Consider the following 26,230-nt stretch of genomic DNA (forward strand, 5'->3'; position numbering starts at 1 on the left):
AGACACAGAGTATGTGTGCAGAAATTGAACTGGGGGATAAAGACCAATTAGCTTTCCCAAGAAATAAAGCAAGTTGGAATTGAATGCCTGTTAGTGATGATTAACTTTAAAAATACTAGCAATTCCAGGCAGACCCTTTTTCTTTCTGGAAGAATGCTCTAGGCAGGCTACTTCCCAGGAATGCTGATTTCCAGTTATGTCTTGGATACAAAGTTACCTCAGGGGGTCTTTGCTGTGCCTTAGTTTTGGGAGATGAATATTATTCTTACTTAGAAAATTTTAGTTCTTTCTACAGGGGTTTTCAGAGATCTGCGTAATCTTTTCAGCTGCTGTCTAAACCGTTGCTCCGTCTCATTTTCCTCCGTTGTAAATGGGTTCACAGATCATCTTTACACGGTGATTTTGAGGCTGAAATGGACTCAGATGCATTATATGTAGTGCTGATTTTAATGTCTAGCCCATGCAAACTTCTCTCTGCATTTCTTCCTTGAAAAGTGTCAGCCTTAGATTTATTCTTACATTAAAAAACAAATGTGCTAAGATATTTGTGCAAAGATATTTATACTAGTTGCTCTTTACTTCTGAGCTGTCACCAGCATACAATATGGTAGTGAAATCAAAATCAATTATCTTTGCTACTTTCTACAGCTACTTTCTATTTGAGTTTGATTGGGATTTTTTTTTTTTAGAATTGGGCAGTTGTCTAAAATGTGGAAGGTGGAAAAAGCCTGTCATTTGGGGCAGGACTGGGGAAGGAAATCCAAATGTTATACATAAATATTTTTGTTGTAGAATCAAATTCTTCTTTTAAGGGTCACCCCCCCCCCCGCCACCCCTTTCTTGTTAACAAAACTAAGGAAAGATTCTTCTGTTCCCTCCACCAATGTTGAAGCCTTGGAATATGTTGACAAGAACTACTAAGGGGAGAGAGTCCATGGGGTCGATACCTAGGCTCTGTGTAGATTCGGAACGTTATGGGTACTCAATAGATGTTAATGAATACCTCTTTCTATTGTTAAGGTTAAATGGGGTTGATTGGGGTGTGAATTGCAATGGTCAGTGAACGGACCTTGTACCTAAAAGGGTATGTTTTAAGGAGCAGAAGAGGAACCTGAATGTTGAGTAAAATAACATTGCTTCCTCACATCAAATCATTCTCGGTTTCTAAGGACTGTCATCTCCCTAAAATCTTGAGCTCCCTTGTGTCCCTGTCATATGCCTCACCATGCATTGCTGTGCACATAGTAAAGTTTCAATAGATCCTTGATGGAAAACAAACAGTTGGAAGTCTTGGAGGCTGAGTTGACCAAGGGGTGAAAGGAGGGCCACAGGGAGCGAGGAAGAAACAGTCAAGGCAGAGAGGGAATTAAATATAGAAACTGCCTTGGGGGCCAGAAAAGACCAAGGTGGGTGAGCAACTACCAATTTAAATTCTCCTGAGAAAAGAAAATAAAAAGAAAGTGGCTGGAAGAGACTTTTTAATCTGAAGGGTTAATTGGCCATATTATAAGACCTCTAAAATATCCTTCTCATTATTAGAGTTGTGATTTTGAAGGGAAAAAAAAAAAAATTTTTTTTTTCTTCTAATTCACATGATTTTGAGGGGAGGAAGTGTGTATATACATACACATAGGAAAGTATTCTAATTTGCTACAAGAATATATTTAAATTTTGTTTTGTATAGCAGTAAAAATTTAAGGACAGAATGCAACATACCGTAGTTTAAAAGTCATGTAAATTATTTTTTCCCTCCTAAGTAACCCTCTTGAAGGAAAAAAAGAAAAAAGGCCTATATGAAACCACCTCTAGTGTCAGTGAATGTGCGAATCTGAATAAGAAAAAATGAAATTATGTGGCAAACAAACAAGAAAGCCTCAATAACACAATTTGGACAGTTCACAATATCAAAAACAGTAATATGAAATGGTCCTGTATAAACAACTTCTCTAAAAGGTGTAAATAGAATTAAAAAAAAAAAAAAAATATATATATATATATATACACACAGGATGAATTTTTAGCTTTCAGTGAACACAGTTGACGACAGTACCAGAGACTAGCCACTAAACGGGCATCACCAGATAATAATAAACATGGACTCTTCATGGCCAAGAGACCAATATTATTTCACAGATGACCGTGTTGAGGTTGGAGTCAATGACCTTTGCCCTGAACTTTAATAATTTACTGAAGTTTTACATTAAGTCAGAATATAGTTGGGAAGAAACTTGGTGTTTCTTTGTGAGGAGTTCAGAGTAATGCTACTAAATCACATATATAAAAGCCTTCCTGAGGTTGTATTTTACTGTTCTTTCTTGATTTAGAAAATTAAAATACAGTAATTTTCTGCTCTTCCTAAAAGGGAAAAGGTGCCAGTGAAATGCACTCAGCTAACTTCAAATGTCAAAGCTTCTGGCCATGTTTTCATGTCCTGTAATGACAAACTGTCAATTTCATCATATTATCCAGGACTTTACTGGCAACTTGTTGCAGATATCAGAATAGATAAATTTCTTCTCATGTATGTGTTTGAAAGAAGAAACATTCTGTTTTTTTTCTTTCTTTCACTTATATATTTAAGCTTTTTAATATTTAAAATGTTAGCAAACCACCATTTTTTTTTTTAAATAAGGAGCTGACCAATAGAAAAAATATTGAATTAGCCTCAGTAAACCAGGAGTTTAACTTAATAATGCTTTATCAATTATTTTGAGATACTTGGGGCATTTTTTTTTTTTTTAAGATAAACTTATCAAGTAAAGGAATTGAACTGATTTTAAAAGTATGTTAGGTTCAAAGTTTTATGAAAATATATATATATTCACAAACACACCTGCAAGTGTGTGTGTACCTCTCTGAGGACTCTGGAAGGGTTAAGTCTAAGCACTGTGAGCACTGTGGTATTATGGGAAGTTTTCCTGAGGTAGCTAGTACCTTGAGTTTGTTATGTATTCAGTATGTAGTGTCATCATAAAACAGTTGCACCTGCATTAGCCCTCATTGTCTCAAAGTAGATGCTAAAAAAAAAAAAAAAATGTTTTTAAAAGCTCAAGAAATCAATGTTTCTGCTAAGAGTGTGTCGGTATTTTTCCCTCACTCCTTGGACGTTCTTGATTTCAAAGGCAAGCTGTACAACCCAGGGCACTGGGGTTGGAATCCAGTGTTTATTCAAAAAGGCACCCTAAGGCAGTTTGGGAGGAAATGCTACATGTTTGAAAAAAAGGCAGCCGGGAAACGAAGCTGCTCTGGGTACAGCAGCCGCAACTGTATTTACTAACACTTGTTTTCTTGGAGCCTATGAGAGAAACGAAAATAATTAGAAGGAACCTGAAAGGGTGGTATTTTGTTGCTTATTCTTCCTTATATGGAGCAAAGCAAACTGCAGTAACACTTCGGGAGCTGGTATTCCCTGGTGCCACCGGGCCAGCTGATTTCTGGGTGGACGAGTCTGTTTATACCTTAACAAATACAGACTGTTTTGTTGATTAAACAAGCCAAAAATGTCCCATTCGCTGCTTTCAAACACTCCCCCCCGCATTTAGAAAATATCTCATAAAAATGCACCATGTGATAAGCTCTTGCTTAGTCCAAACGGAGCCTGAGACCACTTCCAGAACTTAGAATACAGAGTCTTTCGGGAACACACATTTCAGCTGAGAATATAGTTACTCTGCTACGAAACAGAGCTTTGCCACTTGCTTGTTTGGGGAGAAAAATAAATTAAAAAAAGATTGCAGAGGATTTGAGTTATTACATGGCCAGGGCTCCATTTACAGTCTGTGGTGGCATTCAAAGCTGGCTTTAATCACAGCATGATGCTTGGAGCCTCAAAAAGTCCAAGTGTTTCCTTTCTTTCTTTCTCCTTCCCCCCCCCCCTTTTTTTTTAAGCGTTACTTCACTGAGGCAGAGGGCTGCCTCTGAGTGACGTCACAAGTTTGAGCAGCAAGCTTGCACAGGAGAAGGGAGGCTGGATGAGTGACAGCCCAGCCTACTTTTTAATAGCTTTGTCATGTGACTGGGGACTGTAGTAAGACAGGTGCCTTCAGTTCACTCTCAGTAAGGGGCTGGTCGCCTGCATGAGTGTGTGCTCTGTGTCACTGTGGATTGGAGTTGAAAAAGCTTGACTGGCGTCATTCAGGAGCTGGATGGCGTGGGACATGTGCAACCAGGACTCTGTATGGAGTGACATCGAGGTGAGCCGGGGCTGGGCTGGGCATTGCAGCCAGGACCTATGCTTCCCTCAGATGCAATTATTCTCGTATGGGGGAAGGGCTTGGGCGAGGAGAGAAGGCAGAAAAGTAGCCACGCAGGAGCTTTGGGAAGGGAATCTCAATCTTATCTTAACTCCAATAAGTTTGCTATTTTAAGGTGGCTCTGGGATGCCTTGAGCAAATCAAAGCTTAGCTGCTGTCATCAGTATCTGTTGCAGTTAGAAACTCTTTCCATGTGCCTTTGGCTCTGTTTCCAGTCATATGCAATATTTATGCTCTCAGATATTGATATGAATCAGAAGCTGAAGTCTTTCCAGTGGTGTTTAGTGGCCTGGTTGGAAAAATGCCATTTCTACTTATAATAAGATGAAAATAAAAATATTAAAATGAATGTTCAAATAGAGCTCATTTTGACTGTAGTCCAGATTTTTTTTTTTTTTCCTCTCTTTCTGTTCATCTGACAGAAAACTCACAAAATTCAAAATAATTCCTGCTGGGCTTTTTTAGATTGCTTTTCCCATGGAACACAAAACAATGATGCTGCTTCCTTTAGAACTCCTATATATGGTAGAAAGATTCGCCAAAAAGAAAAAGACTGCCTTCCAGTATGAGGTTTTCCCTTAGTGTCGGTGACAGGAAGCCAATGGTTAAATCTCCCTGTACCACGGAGAGCCGCCTGAAGCCGCTGAGAGAATGGAGTTTATGCAGGACTATGTGTGGAGCTGCTGGCTGCTTGTGTAAAAATAGACGGCAATACATCAATTCCACAGCCTCGGCTAGCTACAATTCATACAGAGGGGGGAAAATAGCAAGCAGTTTCCTCGTAATCTCTGGAGTCTAGAGTCAGCAGCAGGGGGAAGGAGGACCTCTTGCATGTTTGCATTCGGCACAATGGAATGTTCTCGGAAAGTTTGGGCAACTTAGGAAACAAGCAAAACTTTCTGTGGACTCTGGCGAGATGGACCCGAATTGAATTGCATGGAGGATCCCAGCTGCGAACAATGAACCTGGCAGAGGACTCCAAGTGCTTCCTCTGGGTAGCTGGGGGCACGTAGGGTAAGGGGGAGGATCCAGGGCCACACGTGATTTGATTAAATAAGGCGTCCATGTGGTGCAGCAATACACATCTAAAGTGAAAATAATTTGGCCAAAGCTGTCTGTGAACGCATTTTTCCTATCTAGCGTGGCATGCTGTGGATTCTTAACTCTTTGCTGGGTTTGTAAATGTTGGCTCAGTTTGCCTTCCTTTCCTTGGCTGATTGTATTTGCAAATTGTAATGGTTCTTATCTTGTGATTTCTCCATAAGGCGGGTGAAAAGGAGGGTAGATATGGATAATTCATATGTCCTGTAGCTATTACGAGTCGGAGTTCTAAGTGGCTTCAAAGTCCTAATTGTCTTTGAGTAGCTAGAGTGTCCTGCGTGTGGGTGGTTCTCTGGCTGGCACTGTGGGTCTCAGCTGCTGTAGTTTCATTTTTCCATCGTGTATTATTGCTGGTGCAGCTAGGAGTTGATTGAGGAACTGGATCATATGGAAATATAGAATATTTGTTTTAATCATTGGAATTCCTGTAGTCATTGTCACATAAGCACCAGAACCATCTAGGAGATTGGCCTTTTTTTTTTTTTTTCTTTCTTTCTTGAAGAGGTGAGGTCTTGGGCTGAATGTCCAGCCCTGGACTGAGTCGCATGTCGCCTCAATCTGACCAGCGGCTTCTCCGTTGCTCTGTAGCAGTCTGCTGGAAGCCCTGCCTTCGTGGCGACAGCTCCAGGAATCACCTTCCTCAGTCTAAAATATTACGAGCAGCAGGTAGCTTAGGCAGCTTTCATTTTTTGAATGATTAATGTTTGTTGTCATCCTAAAAGGTATTATGCCCTTTTGCACATAATGACAGGACCACGCATTGGTTAATAAAGGTGTGTATCACTATAGCTACTCAGAGTCCCCAGTGTTTCACAGTTTACTGAAGGTGATGTACAGTAAGGTTACTAAGATTGCTAGAGACAGCTTGCACAACATACACTCTACTAACTGTCACTCTTTACTGCCCCCTCCACACCCCCTTCCCTCTGTCATGACTAATTTTTTTTTTAAGAAGTAAGATTCTTTTTTTGTTAATATAATTAATGTGGCTAAGTCCACTCTTTCTTCTCTCTCTCTTTAAAATTTACCATCATTGGCAAAAAAAACCTCCAAAAGGTTAATGGAGAATTATACTTAATTATAACGATTCATTATCGTCAGTGCAGTTAAGCTAATTTATTGTCTGCTCCTTAACTAAGAGAAAAGTCTGTTGGGGTGAAATAACATACAATAATTAGCCTTTTGTGTTAAGTGACTGCTTTATCCTCCTAGATCTTATTATAAAATTAAGGCTACGGTTGGTTGTGAAATAGCTGTCACAGTTGCGAAGAGGCAGTAGAATGTGTCTCTGTAATTGCGATAAAGCACACCTGTTACAGATGTAGAGGGAAGCAGTAAATATCAGCATGTCGGATGAGGACAGTGACAGGGCTCAGACTGTTAAGTCTGGCATCATCCAAAGGCCAAATATAAATTACTAACAGGGACACTTTCTACTACTAATGTGTTTTAGATTAGCAGGATAATGCCACATTCAGAGACACTGATTTTATTAGCATGTCAGCATTGGCAAGAGCCCGTGCACTTTATTCCAACCATAACATAAAAGCAAAGATGAAAGGAAGAAAGAAGGAAGGGAGGGAAAGAAGGAAGGGAGGGAAAGAAGGAAGGAAGAGATGGAGGGAGGAAAAAAGTAAGAAAGGGATGGAGGGAGGAAGGAAGGGATAGGGAGAGAAAGGAAGGAAAGGAGGGATGGAGGGAGGAAGGAAGGGATAGAGGGAGAAAGAAAAGGAGGGATGGAGGGAGGAAAGAGGGAAGGAAGAAAGGAAGGAAAGAAGAAAAAGGGATTCAGAGACAAGGGGATAACTTTTTCAATGGTACAAATAAAAAAGAAAAACAAATAGGTTAATTACCAAAAAAACCAACCCAAACCCAATGCCATCAAGTCGATTCCAACTCATAGCGACCCTACAGGACAGGGTAGAACTGACCCGTAGAGTTTCCAAGGAGCACCTGGCGGATTCGAACTCCTGACCCTTTGGTTAGCAGCCGTAGCACTAAACCACTGCGTCACCAGGGTTTCCATAGGGTAATTACAGGGTAGTCAAATACAACAAGTAGATCAGGTCTTTTCAATAATTTTCAAAAGTTTAAAATATATATGTATAAGGAAGGGTTTTGCACAAGCCACACGAGCACACACACACACACACACAGAGGGAGAGAGAGAGAGCACTTAAAGAGAGAAAGCAGTAAGTTAGTTGTCCACCAATCAGAATGACACTTCAGCATTCCAAAAAAAACCCTGCCTAAGCTATGCTCACCACAAAGCTCACCACAACAGAAGCTTAAGCCAGATGTCAAGATCCTGCGTTTTCCAGTTTATTTGTATTTTTTGTTGCTATCATTTTTTGTTTATTTATTTTTTAAAGGTCTGTTCCCCAATGAAATCCAAGCATTTATTTGCACCACTGAAAAAGTTATCCCCTTGTCTCTGAATCGATTGTGTTGTGGAAGAGTTAAGAGGGTGTGTTAGTCCTTGGAGGACAAGCCCTGTGGGCAAGTGTGGCACCTGGGAAGTTACACCCATCACAAAATATGAACATTGTACGAGAATAAAATCTTCTCTGCAGCCCAGCCTCCTCTTCCTTATAAACCTAGCCAGGTATACTGATCTGTGACTTTGGGCTAATTCGGATAATAAAAAGGAAAGACCAATAAAATGATAAGAAAAGAGTTTAGGTTGGGAGGACTGCCCTTTCTTTGACTGACTTTTGTGCCTGCGGTTTGATATCTCACTGGGGCCTGGTGGTCCTAGGGAAGGACTGCAGTGATGTTTGGGCTCCTCCTACCCTCCCCTTACCAACTGCTGACTCCATTACCCAGAACCTATTTCTCAGCGTGTGGCTTCTGCTCACACTGCTGCCTATGACCCATGCAATGTAGCCTGCCAGGGATGACAGGGGTGCTCTAGAAAAAAAAAAAAAAAAAAAATCTGCATAAAACTTATTTTATTCAAAATCTAAATGTCAATGAGGATCTTCAGCTTTATGCCAAGTTGCTGCTTGGATGTGAACAACGGCACAGCATTGCTCCTGACCTTGGAAGGTAGGGCCAGGAGGGCTCCATTTCAGTGTGTGCCTGCTGATTTAGACACCTCGGGATTGCAGGTGGGTGCTCTGCTGTCACCAGACCCCTGCAATGGGAAGTTTCTGCAGGGTTCTTCACCGTACGCAGACCAGCTACAGTGAGCAATTGGAAGTTAAGATAGCCAATTCAAGTTTAGGAGACCACCTCATAGGGAAAAGGGGGTCCACTTTCCTGGAAAAGGCACAGTGAAAAGACTGCTGTGCTCCAGGAGATGAAAGGCTATACTAATTTCAAATAGCCTTTGTGGTAAGCAGCCCAGCCACAGTAGAGGGTATTTTAAACCTCTTAATACATTGACAGAGTCCTGGGTGGTGCAAATGGTTGATGTACCTGGCCGCTAACTGAAGGGTTGGAAGTTCGAGTCCTCCTAGAGGCACCTGGAAGAAAGGCCTGGCAATCTACTTCTGAAAAATCAGCCATTGGAAATCCTATGGAGCACAGTTCTACTCTGACACACACAGGGTCACCATGAGTTGGAGTCAACTCCATGATGACTATTTTTTAATGTATGAACTCTAAAGAAAAAATATTTATTTTGAATTCACTCAAAGCATAGTTTAAATGTAAATAATGGGAAAAAAATATATAGTTGTGGTATGCTATTGTGATTTTTCCTTTCGAATAATCAGGTGAATCCCAATCACAGACACACACACACACACACACACACACACACACACATGGCTTGTCAGTTACACATAGTGGAAGATACAAGGATCATATAAGAAATCATGATTTTTGTCCTTCATCTCAAGGAGCTTGCTTTTAATCTATTAAGGATGAAGTCCAGAAACTCATGAAAAGTCAAGAGTAAATGGTTTAAATAACAATCCAAGAGAACCATAGATGAGTCAAAGGACTTTGCACCATTAGTTGCTAAATGAATTATACACATTATAATGGTTAAAAGAAGCACAAGCAGAGAAAGTTTTCCTAGTATCATTCCTGCATTTTATTTTCCATTTGGCAAAGGTTGATTGGGTATCTGTCTCGTGTACGATGGTGATTCCAAGGTAAAATCAAACTTGTATCCTTCCCCTGGAACAGAAAAGTAAAAAGTTGCATATAGTTAATCATAAAACTCTTTTAAATTTGGTTTAATCAAAGTGGTACAGACAAATCCAGTTGATTTCCATCTGGAAGAACCAGAGAAAGTTTCATGGAGATTTCACAGACATCTACCACGAATTTGAAGGTAGGGTTTTGGGTGCAATGTATCAGGCAAAGTATTCTTTGGTGGTAAAGTGACTGAAGAATTTAGGATGTTTTTTTCCTGGTGATTAAAGCCCTGGAGACCAGCTTTGGTGGTATCGTTGAATTAACTACAGCTTAATAATTCTTATCACATGCTATTGCAGTTTAATAAATTCCTGCAGTTAATGAAAGTGTTTTTTTTTTTTTTTTTTCTTCCCTGCCTCCTGCAGTGTGCTGCTCTGGTTGGTGAAGACCAGCCTCTTTGCCCAGATCTTCCTGAACTTGACCTTTCTGAACTAGACGTGAACGACTTGGATACAGACAGCTTTCTGGGTGGACTCAAGTGGTGCAGTGACCAATCAGAAATAATTTCCAACCAGTACAACAATGAGCCTTCAAATATATTTGAGGTAAGGACATCCCTCGGTGGGAATGAATTTCAGACTGAATTTGGCTTGGACCAGATTAACAGGGTAATAGACCTGAAAGCATAATGCCTGCTTAACTTTGTCCTCATGAAAAACTTCATCACAGGTGGACAGCCTTCTATTCTGCGGAAAAACTGTTTGGAAAAAAAACAAGATTTTTTTTTTTTTAAATAATTAAGAGGCTAAGGACCAACAACAGAGTGCATTAAACTGTGTTGAAATACTAAGGGATTGTGAAAGGATTAGTGACAAAGAAGAACAAACGCAGAAATCTATTTATCCTAGTTTATTTCCTACAAAAAAAGAGAGCAATAAATGGTACCTATTTTTTAATACAAACTAGGAAACCCTGGTGGTGTAGTGGTTAAGTGCTACGACTGCTAACCAAGAGGTTGGCAGTTCGAACCCACCAGGCGCTCCTTAGAAACTCTATGGGGCAGTTCTACTTTGTCTTATAGCGTTGCTATGAGTCGGAATCGACTCAGCAGCAGTGGGTTTTTTTATTTTTAATACAAACTAATATAGAAAAATGTATTTCCTTTAAAGCAAAGGGCTAGATGCTTACCTTTGTTGACTTTACAAAGTAGATGAGCAGTTATTATTATTACATTTTTGGTCCATACTTTCTCTGTATTTAAAAAAAAAAAAAAAAACCCTGCTAAACCCAACTAATCTAATATTTACTTACAGTCAAAATTCTCTTACCTTTCAGTAGTGAGAATTACCTCCCAGACTTTAGACTCTTAACTATAACCCTGCCTTAAAATAAAGACTGTTTATCTACTCCTATTAAAATGTTACTTTGGGAAAAGGGGTTTTCTGACAAGATCAGTACTCATTTTCTTAAAAATAAATGATGTTTTACAGGGGCCAATATTAAGTGAGTACTCTGGCAAGGGAATTGAATAGACTGTCAAATGCACGAGTTTTTAATATCACAACCACCAGCACCATCATTATCATCTAACATTTTCTAAGCACCTACTATGTATATTTTTACTATGTGGGTTACTATGTGCCAGGCTCCATATAAAGCACTATAAATGTATTTATTATCCATCAGCAAAGACGATTTTTTTTATATTCAATATTATTTTGTTGATGTCCTGAATCATTAAGAAGAAGAGTTTTTCTGGCATTCAGCACACATAGAAGTCTCCAGATAAATGTTTGTTGAGTGAATAGTAAGTGAATGATGAACATAGCAATGATTAAAAAAAAAACAATAATAGGAATAACAAAAATTGCCAATGTTTCGGAACACCTAAGCTTTATGTGGAAACCCTGGTGGTGTAGTGTTTAAGTGCTACAGCTGCTAACCAGAAGGTCAGCATTTCAAATCCACCAGGCGCTCCTTGAAAACCCTATGGGGTAGTTCTACTCTGTCCTATAGAGTCGCTGTGAGTCAGAATCGACTCGATGGCAACGGTTTCGTTTGGGTTAAGCTTTATGTATTTTATGTCAACTGTATGTCATCTCATTTTCCTTTCAAAATAGCCTATTGCTTAAACCAACAAACAAACAAACAAAAAGATCCCAAAACCAAACAGGTTGCCATGGAGTCGATTCTGACTCATAGCGACCCTATAGGACAGAGTGGAACTCCCCCATAGGGTTTCCAAGAAGCACCTGGTGGATTCGAACTGCTGACCTTTTGGTTAGCAGGTGTAGCTCTTAACCATTACGCCACCTAGGCACTATTATTATCATGACCATTTTACATATGGAGACACTGAGTCTCAGAGAGGATATGTGATTGCCCTCAAAATCACATCACTGACAAGTGAGAGACCTAAGATTGAACCCAAAATTTACCTGACTTCCAAGTCTGTATCCACGGTACAAATAAGGTAACAGTGAATTTGGATGACAGCCATCCTTTACAAAGACATATCAAGCTGCCTCTTTGCTGAATATGTTTAAAAATAGAACATAATCTTTCCTTTCAGTGTTGGTTAACATGGAAGGTGGGACGGTGATGAGCTGAGGTGGCTGTAGGCTCTGCCTGCCCGTGGCTAAGATTTCATAATATGTCTGGTGCGTGAACTGGGTCTTAGAAGAAGGCAGTGCAGTTAGGGCTGAGAGAAGGAATAAGGTGCAGGAAACACAGGCGATTTGTGTTAGTTATACTTTCCCAGGCTTCTCACCCGGGTCTTAGAAAGTTCACGTGAGGACTTGGCTGGTTAGAACTGGTAAATTGAATATTCCTCATTCCGTCCTCTTGTCAGGTTACAGGCCCATTTTAAGTCATGCTGCATTAAATAAAGAGTACTTTAAAAAATGTCCATCTCTATAGCCTCTTATCTCCAAATCGGCTATTTTATATTGGATGAATGCCATGCATTTTGTAAATGAGGGTGAGGGAATAACTAAAAGCTGGGTGTGCTACTTTCCAAAAAGACAACTTTCTCCGTGACCTTTTGTTCTCCTCTTTCACTTTGTAGTACCTCCCCAAGTTTTTGTAAAACTTCACATCCACTCCCTCAGGTGACTTGGCTCAACACCTGTTTAGTTATCTGTATATGCGTAATCTACACAATGGCATCCCTTTTGTTTCCCTATATGACATTCTGCCACTGATAGAATTGTGTCTATATCTGCACTGTAAAAATACAAGGTCCATTTTACACCAGTGCTTCTGAAGTCAGGCCAATTTTGCCTCCCAGGGAGCATTTGACAACGTCTGGAGTTATGTTTGATTGTTACAACTGGGGGAGATGTTATTGGAATCTAGAGGGTAGAGGTCAGGGATGCTGTGAAATATCCTACGCCACACAGGAGAGCTGCCACACAGCACCCCGAAAGAATTATCCAGCCCTGAATGTCAGTAATACTCAGGTAGAGACGCCCTGTTTAAAAAAAAAAAAAAAAATCACTGAAATTTCCCTTTATAAAGTGTTAACTCTGAATTGGTCAATTTTCTGAGAGAACATTTAGTCAGATACAGTATATAAAGACTCAGAAGTCATAACATTATCCAGATGCTGAGGGCTATGAGATTGATATGCTGGGTATTCTCTTAGTGACAGAGAGCAAAAGTGACTATTTAGATAACTCCCCATCACGGTTGTCTCTGATGTCACAAAACCCATTCTTCTTTGTCTGGGCAAAGGGTAAAGTCAGATGTGGCAACACAGTCATAAACTGCACCAGCTTGAGGGACATTTGCATACAGTAAGGATGCCTTTGCTCTCTCTCTGTCCTTTGCAGTTAAACTCATTTTCTATAAAGGGAAAGGAAAGCGTGTTTTGAGCATAGGTGGAATTCTAAAATTGTGTGTTTTCCTCTGTGTAGAAAGTCAATACCAAAACCAAACCCGGTGCCTTCGAGTCGATTCTGACTCATTGTGACCCTGTAGGACAGAGTAGAAGTGTTCCACAGAGTTTCCAAGGAGCGCCTGGTGGATTCGAACTGCTGACCCTTTGGTTAGCAGCCATAGCACTTAACCACTATGCCACCAGCGTTTCCAGAAAGTCAATGTGCAACAAAAAAACCCTGGAATGGCTCTGGCTTTGTGATGCATCTACCAAGCCAGCATTTCACTGAAGTCATTTCCCAGGGCCTGTGCCTTTAAATCTCTCACCGTGGACTTTCACCTGTACTAACTTTCATCCAATTCTCAAAGCCCTGCCTCATCCCATCTGAGAAGGCCTTGTACTTGAACAAGCCAAACAGTCACACAGGCACGGTCTCTACCGTCTCTGATCTGACAATAACAAGCATTATCTATCTCAAATTCCAAGAATAAAACAAGGCACTGAGTAGTTACTTTTTCCTGACTCAAGTAGCATGTTGATGACATCTTTGGAAACAGGCCATAGGATTTCTGAAGTAGAAAGTGGTACTTATATAATATACTGGTTGCCATCCTAACAATTCTGACTCAGAGTGACACCTACTGTGTCAGAGTGGAACTGCACTCCAGAGGATTTTTGTAGCTGATTTTTCAGAAGTAGATTGCCAAGCCTTTCTTTTGAGGCATCTCCGGCTGGACTGGAACCTCCAGCCTTTTGGCAGCAAGTGTGTTACTTGTTTGTACCACCCATGGTTTTATAGAGCTACACGATGTCATTATTGCTGTTAGGTGCTGTCCAGTCGGTTCCGACTCATAGATACCTTATGTACAACAAAATGAAACACTGCCCGGTCCTGCGCCATCCTCACAATTGTTGTTATGTGTGAGCCCATTATAGCAGCCACTGTGTCAATCCATCTCATTGAAGGTCTTCCTCTTTTTTGCTGACCAGAGCTACATAATAGTATAACAGAGTGTTTTTTAAAAAAACACTTGGAAGTCAATAGAAATTTCCTTTTTTCGTCCAAGTTTAATTTTTATTTAATAGACAAAAAAAAAAAAAGAGAGAATGGAGTTGAATGTCACAGTTTGGGAAAGAATAGATTCCTGAGTGGGAGCAAAGGTGTGCCAACATGCAATTGTACACACTGGTTGAGTAACTGGACATACAAACAAGGGTCTCTGCTTACACAACCTATGTTTGGATGTGTGAATGTAGGTGGTCTAGTGTGATTCAGAAATTGCTTATCAAAACAGGGCACCAGGCCTATAGGTGTAGCCTCCAGTGAATTGAATCCGCGTGTAAGGAAAACAGGATGCTGTCCCTGGACTGGCTGGTAGCAAGATTTATGTTTCAGAAGATTGCAACATAACTTCCTTCCCTCTGTTGCCTTTGTGCATTGTTCGAAGGAGGAGAATAAAGGACTACTTTTTATAGCACAGCAGTGTGTAAAGATGGGTGGCATGGAGTTAGTTTAAATAGCACATCGGCCCTTCTGGGTCATTGTGGACCATCTTGTCCTGGCTTTATTTTCATACCTGCCTCCATGATACAACCGAATGGACATCTTTCATTTGTGTGTCTGTTCCTTCTGAATGCAGCTGCTTGGGGCCTTCAGGACTGGGCGAGTGAGAATTCAGTTGTTCTGGACTGCCTGTGCTAATGGGGAGAGAAAGGCTCACAGCCGTAGCCAGCTTTCATGTTTGGTACTTGCTCGGTGAGGCCTTATGTGTGAACTGACATATGATGCTTCTACCAAGCCAGCGTTTTACTGAAGTCATTTCTCAGGGCCTATGCCTTTAAATCTCTCACTGTGGACTTTCACCTTTTCAAAAGAGAGGGGCTTTCCTCTTATAGAGAAACCCTGGTGGAGCAAGTGGTTAAGTGCTTGACTGCTAACCGAAAAGTCAGTGGTTTGAGCCCACCAGCCACTCCGGGGGAGAAAGATGTAGCAGTCTGCTTCCATAAAGATTACAGCCTTGGAAACCCGGTGGGGCAGTTCTACCCTGTCCTATAGGGTCTCTATGAGTCAGAATTGAGTCGATAGCAGTGGGTTTGGTTCCTCTTATATGTCTATAAGGTATCCTGCTATCTGCCACTGAGGAAATGGGTGGTGAGAACTTTCAGGAAAATTGATAGTTCTGGTGGGAATATAGATGATTTCACATTTCTTCTTGTTGCTTTCAGTTATTTTCTAAGTTTTTTTCTGCAGTGGGCATGTATTACGTACCTATCAAACAGTTAAAAAGTAATTGATTATTCAACCAACCATGAGCATTTTGGGAGCAGGGAACCTGTCTTGGACGCTAAAGTTTTCTCAGAAAAAAGCAGAAAGTGACTACTCAATAAATATTTATAGCAAAGTGAATGAGTTAATCAAAAATTCATTGATGGTGTGAATTGCATTAGATAATGTGAAGATTACATACAAAGCGCAAAAGATCCTTTTCCGAAAAGAATTTTAAATCTAGTCTGGGAGGCCAAATGAAGAGATATAAAACAATTAGCAAATAATCCAAGATTGTGCATGCAAACATATATATTAAAAAAAAAAAAAAACCCAAACCCATTGCTGTCAAGTCGCTTCCGACTCATAGCGACCCTATAGAACAGAGTAGAACTGCCCTATAGAGTTTCCAAAGAGCACCTGGTGGATTCGAACTGCCCACCTTTTGGTTAGCAGCAGTAGCTCTTAACCATTATACCACCAGGGTTTCCAAACATATCTATCTATCTACCTGTCTGTCTGTCTGTCTGTCTCTATCATCCATCTCTCTATATGTATGATTATATACGTTATCAATGGGAAAACAATGCAAAACTGTGTAATACGTATACATGTATACGATTATATAAATTAAATATATTATCAATTTGCAAGCATTGCAAGACTGTGCATACCCACATAGGCACACGTGCACACTTGAGTGTATGTATGTGTGATACTAGTTAAAGAGATAAGCAACAAAAATAAAGTTGCCAAGGCTGATAAGAGAATAAGAGTAAAGAGTTTTCATAGAGGAAGTAATGAGGTGAGGAGCTTGGTTTACTAAGAGTAAAATATATATTAATGGGGACACAGGAGTAGGGGAAATAAGTTTGGATGTAGGGTGGGTTCAAAATAATGGTGGGCCGTCAGAACCCAGGTGGAAGTGTTTCCAGTTTACATTGTAGAAATTAGGGTGCTGTGCCACTGGAGATTTTTGCAGGGCAGCAGTGCAACGGAGGTGGTGTTTAGAAGTGGTAATGCTGAAGGTGGTAAGAGGTATGAATAAGTCCGGGATAGGGAAAACAGACAACAGGCCCTACTGCATTCCAAACCCGAAAGATGCAGGGCAGGGGCAAGGTGAAAGCCAAGGGGATGGCATCCAGGGAATGAAGACTTGAAGCACCTTGAAGGAAAATTCCATCAGCCCTGATGAATATGAGTTAAAGTTGAGCAGGAGGGGTCAAAGAACGCTAACTCAAAAAAAATGTACCAAAGAGAAATGGAACTGCATGGATATCTTGCCCTGGTTAAGTTTCCGCTCACCTTTAGGGCCTGAAGTACCTGCCTTAGATTTGTGAGTCGTTTTACAAAGGGGCTCTCCATGTTGCTCTTAGGAGTAGGAAATATTTAACCCAATCCACAAATTCAGATGGTGTCTGGTTTTTCTCACTTGTCTCCTTGGAGGAAATTCTGCAGCCTTCCATGGTGATGAATTCTTGCTTCTGACTGTGCCTGTTGTCAGACAGACTTTTCTATGAATGGCAGTCCTCTTGGAATTTTAACAAAACAAACAGGCAAAAAAAAAAAAAAAAAAAGTGTGTAAAAACAGCCTCACCTTAATGTAATCATTTGGGGAATAAATCCCTCTGTTCTGTGGAGTGCTTGAATTAATTGACAATAATCACATTTCAAAGATTTCTGCTAGTTCTCATTTGCAATCAATAAATGTTTGTCATTTAAATTAAATTTACATCCCTCAACCAGATTTTTGCCACACTTGGTAATGATACTTACTGACAACATAGACTTCGAGGAAGAAAATAATAGCCATTTAAGTAGGGACATTATTGGCTGTAATGTAAGAACACTGAAGAATGTTGAAACTCATGGAGACTTATGGAGGATTTTAAAAATTTATGTTGTACTTATCTTTGCATTTGTAGTCTATCACAAAATTCCAAAATCTGGGTATAAATCAGTTAGATGTTCATCTTGGAGAATCACAAATCAGAAAGCAACAATCTGACCCAGTCTGTGTGCGGCTTTATTTTTAACTTCTACCGTTGTCTTATCTTGCAGGGAGACTAAATTGCATTGTTCATGTGCCAGTGTGTGTGTGTGTGTGTGTGTGTGTGTGTGTTCACCTACACACCTCAATTGAACACTCTTTTAGACTCCTTGGCTTGATAACATCTGGCTTATCTTAGGAACATCTGATTTATCACCTTTTTTCCTCCCCGCCATTGTGCTGACCATTGGAAAAATCTGGCTCAGGAGTTCTGACCCACAGGGCTTTGTCAGTTGGCACAAACCCCTACTAATAAATAGCAAGTCACAGGGTGCTGGTTACATGGCAATCTTTCACCATCACTAACTTTCCTGGTGGTTGCTCTTGTTAATGGAAGCTGTGGTTACAAGAAATTAGGCTGACTGCTGTTTTTCATAGACTTCAGTTCTTAGCCATTAGCAATTTGGAAAGTTAGGATCTATGTGTTTCATTAGCCCATGGTGATTTTAGAAAGTACTGTTTTGTGTGTGTGTGTTGGGTAGAGACAAACTATTTCATGGCAGATACTCTGGGTGATCCAACAAGCAGGTGAGCCACTGGATGGACATGTCCTCCTGGACTCTCAATGAGTCTTTTCAATAAAAATTTCTCTGCATGGGTATCTTTGGAGTCAAAAAAAGGGGAGACTCACCTTCCCAAAGAGAAAAACTGACAAAGAAATTAAGAGAAAGGGGCTCGTTGACTCTTAGATGTACTTCACATAAAAAATATATTAAATAAATAAGTAAATAAAAACCCATTGCCATTAAGTTGATTCCAACTCATAGCAACCCTATAGGAAGAGTAGAACTGCCCCATAGGGTTTCCAAGGAGCTCTTGGCAAATGTGAACTACTGACCTTTTGGTTCACAGCCGGACTCTTAACCACAACACCACCAGGTTTTCCACGCTGCATACATTAGTGTCTAGGTTAAAGTAATCAAGGCACAGGACACTGAATTGGACAAAAAGTCTATTTGCATAGTGCCTGTGTGTGAGCTTATACATATACTGTGTCTGTTTGTGCACATATTTCTGTCTGTAAGCAACATTATGGAAACACAGCTCAGCAGATGGCTCACCTCAATGAGAGCCACAGACAAAGCCGATAAAAAGATGACCATTAAAGACGATGTTGTTGAACAGAGACCCAAACAGTTCCTCCTACCATCCCCACCCCAGACTTTGCGTTTGTAGCAAGGTGCAGTTGTCCCTATAATTGTGCACCTATTCTTTTAGCAATAAAAATTTTATTGTGGGTTGTACAAAATGGATTGCCTGTGATGTCAAACAATTTTGGCAGGGCCTTTTTTTATTTTTTTTTTTGCTTTTGTTTTTGTTTAACCTCTCAGGTTACTTTCAAGACTGTGCACTGTGAGGTATAGTTTGAAAGCAAAGCAGGCTATTGTGTTTTACTGTAGGCTGCCAAAGATGCTAAATTATAAGTAGCTGGAATCAAAGCATGAGAAAAGGGGAGAGAGACACAGTGAAATACACACTCTTGTTTTTGGCAAAGGTGAAATTTTATGAAGATAAATGACTTTTTATCCATTAAGCCATTTGTTCCACAGTAATGGTAGGAGATGCTTGTGTGTGCCTTCTCTTTTCCAAAATGATTGAGTCATTTGCATAGTTTAAGACTCTAAACACTAATATTCTGCAGGCCTGCCCATCTCCATTCTACTGCGAGTTATTCATTCAACGTTTGGAGCCAGGTGGATTAATGAATTACCAGATCTTGCGTAAAATGACTTGGCCTGGCTTTTGAACAACTGCTTTTTATTTTTGGTCAGTCTTGTGATTGATGTTAAAGGGCTCCCAGGGACCAAGCCCCTTATAGAATTTATTTTTACCTTTTCCCCCTCATAGTCAACTCAAGAGCAGCCATCGCTTGACTGTAAGTGGAGACTTTTGTGTGCTGCTGAACAGATTTCAGGGGAGCTTCCAGACTAAGACAGACTAGGAAGAAAGACCTGGTAATCTACTTCCAAATAATCAGCTAACGAAAACCCTCTGTGTCACAATGGTTCCAATCCCATTGTGGATGGGGTCACCGTGAGTAGGAAGCTGACTCAGTGACGCCTAACAACAACAGCAGCTTCTTTAGCATCCTCCAGTCCCCTGGTATTTTTCCATTTTCTTTCAAACTTCTATTCAGAGGCAGCCAGTTAAAGGAGGTACAGTCAGGCTGGTAGTGCAGGGAGGGTGGTGGAGACTCAGTAGTCCAATCCATGGTGGCTTTTGCTCTTCTCTGTGGAACCCTGGTGGAGCTGTGATTAAGAACTCGGCAGCTAACCAAAAAGTTGGCAGTTCGAATCACCAAGCACTCCTTGGAATCCCTACGTGCAGTTCTACTCTCCTACAGCTCGCTATGAGTCAGAATCCACTTGATGGCAACGGGTTTGGTTTTTGTTTCTTTGATGCCGAATCAGCATGTTTTATCAGACCCATCTCCCCAGCATAGCGAGGTTTAGAGACAGCTCCATGGTGTTCCTCTCACAATATGCATAACTGGAGCTCTGAACTTTGAAGGAAAGCCTCAGAGCTATTTGCAAAGTGCTGGTGCTTAGTGAATACTAAATTACATTTAGGAAATAGTCTACTGCTACCAGTTATACTTCATTTTTATTCTTGACACAGACACCTAAATCAGAGAACAGTAACATTTCAGAGATTATGGAAGCAGTTTGGGTATGTTCCAATGCTATAATAGGATCAGAATTTTAAGGCCTTTTGTATTATTACCAATAGTCACTTAGTTTCTACTGCAGTGTACTTTGTGGGGAATTACAGCTTTTACTAAAAAGATTAAAATGCTATTATGCAAATGATTGCAGTATGTTATTATGTTTACAAATTAACATCCATGGCTCAACACACAAATTAACTAACTATTCTATCTTTGTTATTAAGGATTTAATAAAGTAACTGTTAATAAAAATGGGTAGCTTGGAACACTGAAAAGGAAACGATTGTGATTTAACCCAGAATTTGAGGCTTGTGTTTAAGGTTCTAGGTGATATAATGGTAAAATAAAGTTGAGCAAAGCACATAGATGAGCCAGGGCTGTGTGAGGTGCGGAGGTGCTTGTCTGAGGTGATTGTGAACATGAACTAAATAGCTTCGAGCTACAATGTATAGTAGGCAGTCTACCAATAAATCTAAGTAAAGCACACAAACCATCTTCTATTAATAAATAGTGCATGGAAATGATAACTGCCTTCCATTACATGTTTGGTGTGTTCCCTCCACACAGAGAATACTTAACATTATTCTAAAATGGAGCTCAGAGCAAATTTTGCTGTGGCGAATGGGATTTAGCTGCAGAGGATCGCTGTGTGATAAAAGAGGAGAAAGCTAGGTTCAGACTGAGATGGCTTTACAAACGGGACTACAAATTGGTATTCCTGGCTGTTCATAAGAAATCATAAAAGCAAGGAGATAAGAGCCACCAAGGTTTCTGAGAAATGAATGTATGTGATTATGTTATCTTGTGGGTTGGATTTACTAGACAGACCGACAACACCTTCGCTTTCATCCAACAGGCAAAGTAGAAAGAGATGCAGATTTTGGATAGCAAACTTTGTTGGAATAGGGGAGTCCCAAAAGGCTGCAATTAAAATGCTTCAAAATAGGCCCGGGATTTCAATCACCTGAATCCTTTGCTAGGTCTCGAAACAAAACAAGCAGTATTAATATTAATATTAGATATAGTATTATATCTATGTCTTAATTAATTAATATTATAATTAATATTAATAGAACTAGAAGCTAATATTAAAAAAAGAAACAATTACTAGAAAATGCTGAAGACAATTTAGTTCATATTTCAAATATTTGGGATTTATTTTTCTCAAGAGTCAAAGATGTTTGAAGGTTTCTAAGTATATACAATTACCTTTTGAGGTCTACCCACTAAAGCCCACCACCTTGAGCTTCTTACCAGGAATACTTGGGTGTGTGTAAGAAATCTATGAACAGGGAAGCGAACACAAAGTTGGTCAAGGTTTGTGCACTAGCATACAATACAAGCAATTTATTTTGTTCCAAATAGCACCTCTGTTGCTGGAAAACTACTTATGCAAATTTTAATATCTAGCTTGAGCAAGGTGCCTGGGATCTTCATTTCCTTCCCCATTTGGATAAACTGTGTTGTTCTTCACTATTCCAAATTTGTCCTTGTGGAAGCCAGCACTTGCAAATTGGTTGAAGCTTGCAAAGGAAGAAAAAAAAAAAAAAGTGGTGGGCGGGTAGGAAAGAGAAGGAAAAAAATCCCAACTGAAAACCCTTGCTGTGACAGCTTATGATTTGATGGTTTGAGGCCTTGTCCCGTTCCCAGGCACCTGATCGAGAGAATGGTACAATCCTGTTAGGCAGGCATTCCGGAAATCTTGCCAACGCTCACCTGACATGACCAAGGTTTAAAGTACTTGCTGTAACTTTACTCAGCAGACTGGAAATGCATGCCTCTGTGTGTGCGTACATACACACTCATGTTCTTTTTTTTCCACCTTTTTTAAACGAGAAAAAAGAAAGTGAGAGTGCCATAGAAGGGTGGTAAAATAATTAGTCCAGTAGACAAATGTCTTGGCCCATGTTTAAACAGCATTACGGACAGTGTGTTCTCAACAGTCACATATCTAAATACAAACCAGTGTCAGCTGCCATGCAGACCAAAATGTAATAGCCTCCTTTCACATAGGTCATCGTCAATCCGTTTTGGTGGCAGTCACACTGCACATCTGTTTCTGGAAGCTGCAGCTTCTTAAGGTGGCATTTGGACTTCATAAGAACACAAACAACCAAGCTATAAATTGCCACTGCTGGAGTTATTTTGAATAACTGTATACTGTTTCATATTTATAATGGCAAGGCTTCATAATATTCACAGTGAATACATAACACCGATCAGTTCAACAAGCATGAAATTGTATGTTGTCAACTTGTCACATAAATAGAGTCATATTCTGGCTTGCGATAATGTTGAACTAACATTTTTTTTCCCCCCAGAATTGTCAAGAGGGTCACGAAGAAGTGGGGAGGTAGCACTTCCTTCAGGCAGATAAACAGTCAGGGCTATTGTAAAGTTGACATGGCCACTGATGAGTTTCTTTTCTTGCCTCCTTCTGAAGGGTCTGCTTTCCTTGGGTAAATGCTAATTGGCTAATCTGGTGTGTTTCTTTTGTCATCCAATGGCATCATTTTCAGCTAGAAGGCTTTTTTGGGGTTATGTATGTGTAAGTAGCTTTTTTTTGTTTGTTTTCCTCGTAAAAAAAAAACAAAACTTTTTTTTTCCTATTCTTAAAGTGCTAGTCAGTGCTAATCGCCGTGAAATTCTCTAACTTAACTTTGGCAAGCTTTCTTGTTGCCTTTGCACCCCGTCCCCCCCCCCTTTAACTCTTGATTCATTACCAGAGCACTAAGAAATCATGAAAAGCTGGACATTTTGTTCAGACTTCCCAGAGATAGAGACTTTAGGGAGATACAGGAAAAAAAAAAAAAAATTGAATCAGATTTGCAACTTACCTAAAGGGGGATGGAGGACAAGTGAAAGGTATTCCCCAGTAGCTAGGGAAGGCACTGCAGGGCCCGCTTTCTCCAGTGGCTGGTATTTCTGCACCAGAGGCTTGAGAAGAAACTGATGCAAGTATTTTTTTTTTTTTTTACTATTGAGAAATTTTTAGATGTGTTCAACTCTCCCCATCTTCCTTTGAATGGCCTGAAGACAGAAGACATTGCCGTCTGTTTCTGTAGTCATTTTGACTCACCTGGTTCTACTGCTAACTTTTAATTAAAACCTCAGGACAATGCTTTGGATAATCTAACACTATTCAGATATTACTGACGACGATCACTAACACTGTTCTTTTCATCTCATATCACTTACAGCATCGGTGGTCACATTTCTTTGTGCTTCTGGATTTTAAAAGCTCATTTATTCTCTCATTGGTTTATTTTCTCACTCATTAAAAAATAATTATTGTCAACCATTAGCACACTTGGCTCCTTGCCAATTTCTGGGGCTAGAGCGGAGAAGGTAGACACAGTTCTTGGCTCTGTGAAGCTCATGGTCAGTGATGAAGACAGACCTTTAAAATAGCATGAGATAAGATGTCTGATAGAGGAAGAAAAGCAGGGACTTTCTCCACCTGCCTGTTATCCTGGTCGTCACTAACTGACAAAAGCTGCCCTTCTCTGGATTGGTGTGCTTATTGTCTTCAGAAATGGCTTAACCTTGAAGTGGAATTTTTCTGGAGAGCACTTTTTCTAGCTATAAGGGCCTCCTATTCTAAACCAAGAGCCCAGGCATATGATCCAACAAATATAAGGCAGATGGATGGAATATTTGAAATTTGGGAGATCCAGGATTTATGATATTCTACACATGCTGGAGTCCCTGGGCGGTGCAGGTGGTTAACACGCTTGAGCCCGCCCAGAGGCACCTAGGAAGAAAGGTCTGGCAGTCTACTTCCAAAAATCAGCCTTTGAAAATCCCATGGAGCACGGTTTTACTCCGACACACATGGGGTCATCATGAGTCAAGAGTTGACTTGATAGCAGCTAAGAGAGCAACAACAACATGCATACTAAGTAAAATAATAGTTAGCTCATTGGAATTTCTGGGGGAAAGAGGAAACCAACCTCCCAGAAGAGCAAGGCTGTCAGCAGAAAATTCTTCAGCCAGTGTGCATGTCTGACGTGACCAGGATGTTGTGCCCCTGGCAAAGTGTGGGGCACCTTTGGATGAGAACAGTTTCGTACCATTTTAGGCATGTTGACCTTTCTCTCTGAGAATGATATTCCAGTCCAGCTGGAAGGGCTGAAATGCTTTATCCCTATATGTGATGCTCTGTCTCACTGGAGCCTTCTTCTCTAAGTGAGATCTCAATGTCTCATGCGGTGGTGCTACACAGGAGGTGTGCTGTCCCCTTGGGTGGGACACGCACAGGAAGAATGATAATTATCTCTTTCCTTCTTCCCCTGGAGGTGCCAAGCATTAGCCTCCTCCAGAGCCTTGTTCAATAGAATCTGTTTCAATACTGCAACTTCAATCTCTTCTACCAAACCTTCCTGAGAAGCTTATATCTGCTTTTGGCTGGCCCTTACATAGGGAAACACTGCCCATTTTCTCTGTTACAGGAATGCCCTTGGTTTTTCCATGGACTCTTGGTCTAAGGACGTTAACTTCCCTGAATACCATCTCATTCGCTCAGATGTGAATTTGGAGCATCTGTGTTCCAGACATAGTTCCTTTGGGTGTCCAGGGATTCTGCCAGCTGAGGTTCTGTCCAGAAATGTTCTCATGTCTGGATCCTCTTGTGTCTTGCCAGCACATGCTTAGCAGGGACACCCTGCTCTCCTCTGAGCCGCATGCATCAGCCTGTGGCTTTTCCTTTTAGGTAGTGTTGCCTGGTGGCCAGGCTTACCTCCTGTTTCCGTTGGACAAGAGCTTGAGCAAATGCCTGAACATTTGAATGCAGAGATGCTGCCCAGGATAAGTGACTTCTTTCCCCTGCTGGTCCCCAATTCCAGGGCTCTGTGTGCAGCAGATTTGAGAGTTACATTAGGTCACAATGCCACTTTCTAGCTCCTTTAATCCTATCACCCAGCAATCCCAGCAATGTAGCTGAGGTGGCTGTCCCTGTCCTAAAGGAATTTGTGTCAATTTCTCCTGGGACAAATCTTGTCTGGACTGCCTTGCAATATTTGTTCACACTGAAAAATTTGACAAAGACATTCTGTCCACCTAGAGCCACAGAATTTTCTATGTTCAGATGCATTTGGAGGTAACCGAGTGTTGCCTGTCTTGGCAGATAACTGAGTCTGGGGATCCACAGGGTGTGATCTATGCCCTGTTTAATTTGTCTTTGAATAGCAAATGTGTTTCTTCTCTGAGTCAGCAAAAGAGGTGACACCATCCACAGTACTGGGTGACCTCCCTGCTGCTTTTGTGGTATAGGAAAACAAAACACCAATCCCAATTTTTTTGTTGTTCTTGAGTCACTGGTTCATTTTTTTTTTTTCTAACTTCCATGTTTCACAGCTGACAAAGAAGATGTGTATTTCATAGATAGGGTACATTTTACTTGATCATGCTGGGCTATTTGTCTAATTCAAACTAGTGGAACTTATTTCTCTGGACATTATTAACTTGGTGTTATTGTCTGAAGCATAGCGGAGAAATCAGAACACTTGGAGAAATGTCTCTGAGAAGCCAAACTGGATTCTGAGAAATCCTACCATCAAACTTAATGCATTTTCTTCCCAGGTAAGCTTCCCCAGGCCTCATTTAACGCTTGCTACCTTTTGTTTTCCTTACAATTTAGACAAGTCTAATTATCAGTTTTCTGAACACATACAAGATTAGAAGAAATAATTTAGAAAGTTAATGAGCTGGTAGAGCCACAGGGATCATAGAGAGAAGTGAGCAGTGACCCAAAGAGATGAGATTGAAACTATAAAAAAGTACACTAATACTCCAAACATGGTTGTCCGGGGCTATTTGGAGTCCCTGGGTGGGTGTAAAAGGAGTCCCAGAATGGTGCAAATGGTTAAGCACTCAGCTACTAATGGAAAGATTGGAGGCTTGAATCCACCCACTGGTGCCTCAG

General features: G+C 40.5%; 1 protein-coding gene across 4 annotated transcripts in view; it reads left to right on the forward strand.

Annotated features, from left to right (window-relative positions):
* Positions 1-26,230, forward strand: part of PPARGC1A (PPARG coactivator 1 alpha) — an 830,369-nt gene that overhangs the window by 707,468 nt on the left and 96,671 nt on the right. For 3 of the 4 annotated variants that reach the window (XM_049886435.1, XM_049886432.1, XM_049886434.1), the window contains one exon: positions 9,869-10,048. In XM_049886435.1, the coding sequence (XP_049742392.1) occupies positions 9,869-10,048 (180 nt within the window). Of the gene's footprint in view, positions 1-3,942; positions 4,194-9,868; positions 10,049-26,230 lie in introns of those variants that run through there. The other variant, XM_049886433.1, reaches the window with a different exon arrangement.

This window comes from Elephas maximus, chromosome 5 (assembly GCF_024166365.1).
Source record: "Elephas maximus indicus isolate mEleMax1 chromosome 5, mEleMax1 primary haplotype, whole genome shotgun sequence".
NCBI lineage: Eukaryota > Metazoa > Chordata > Mammalia > Proboscidea > Elephantidae > Elephas > Elephas maximus.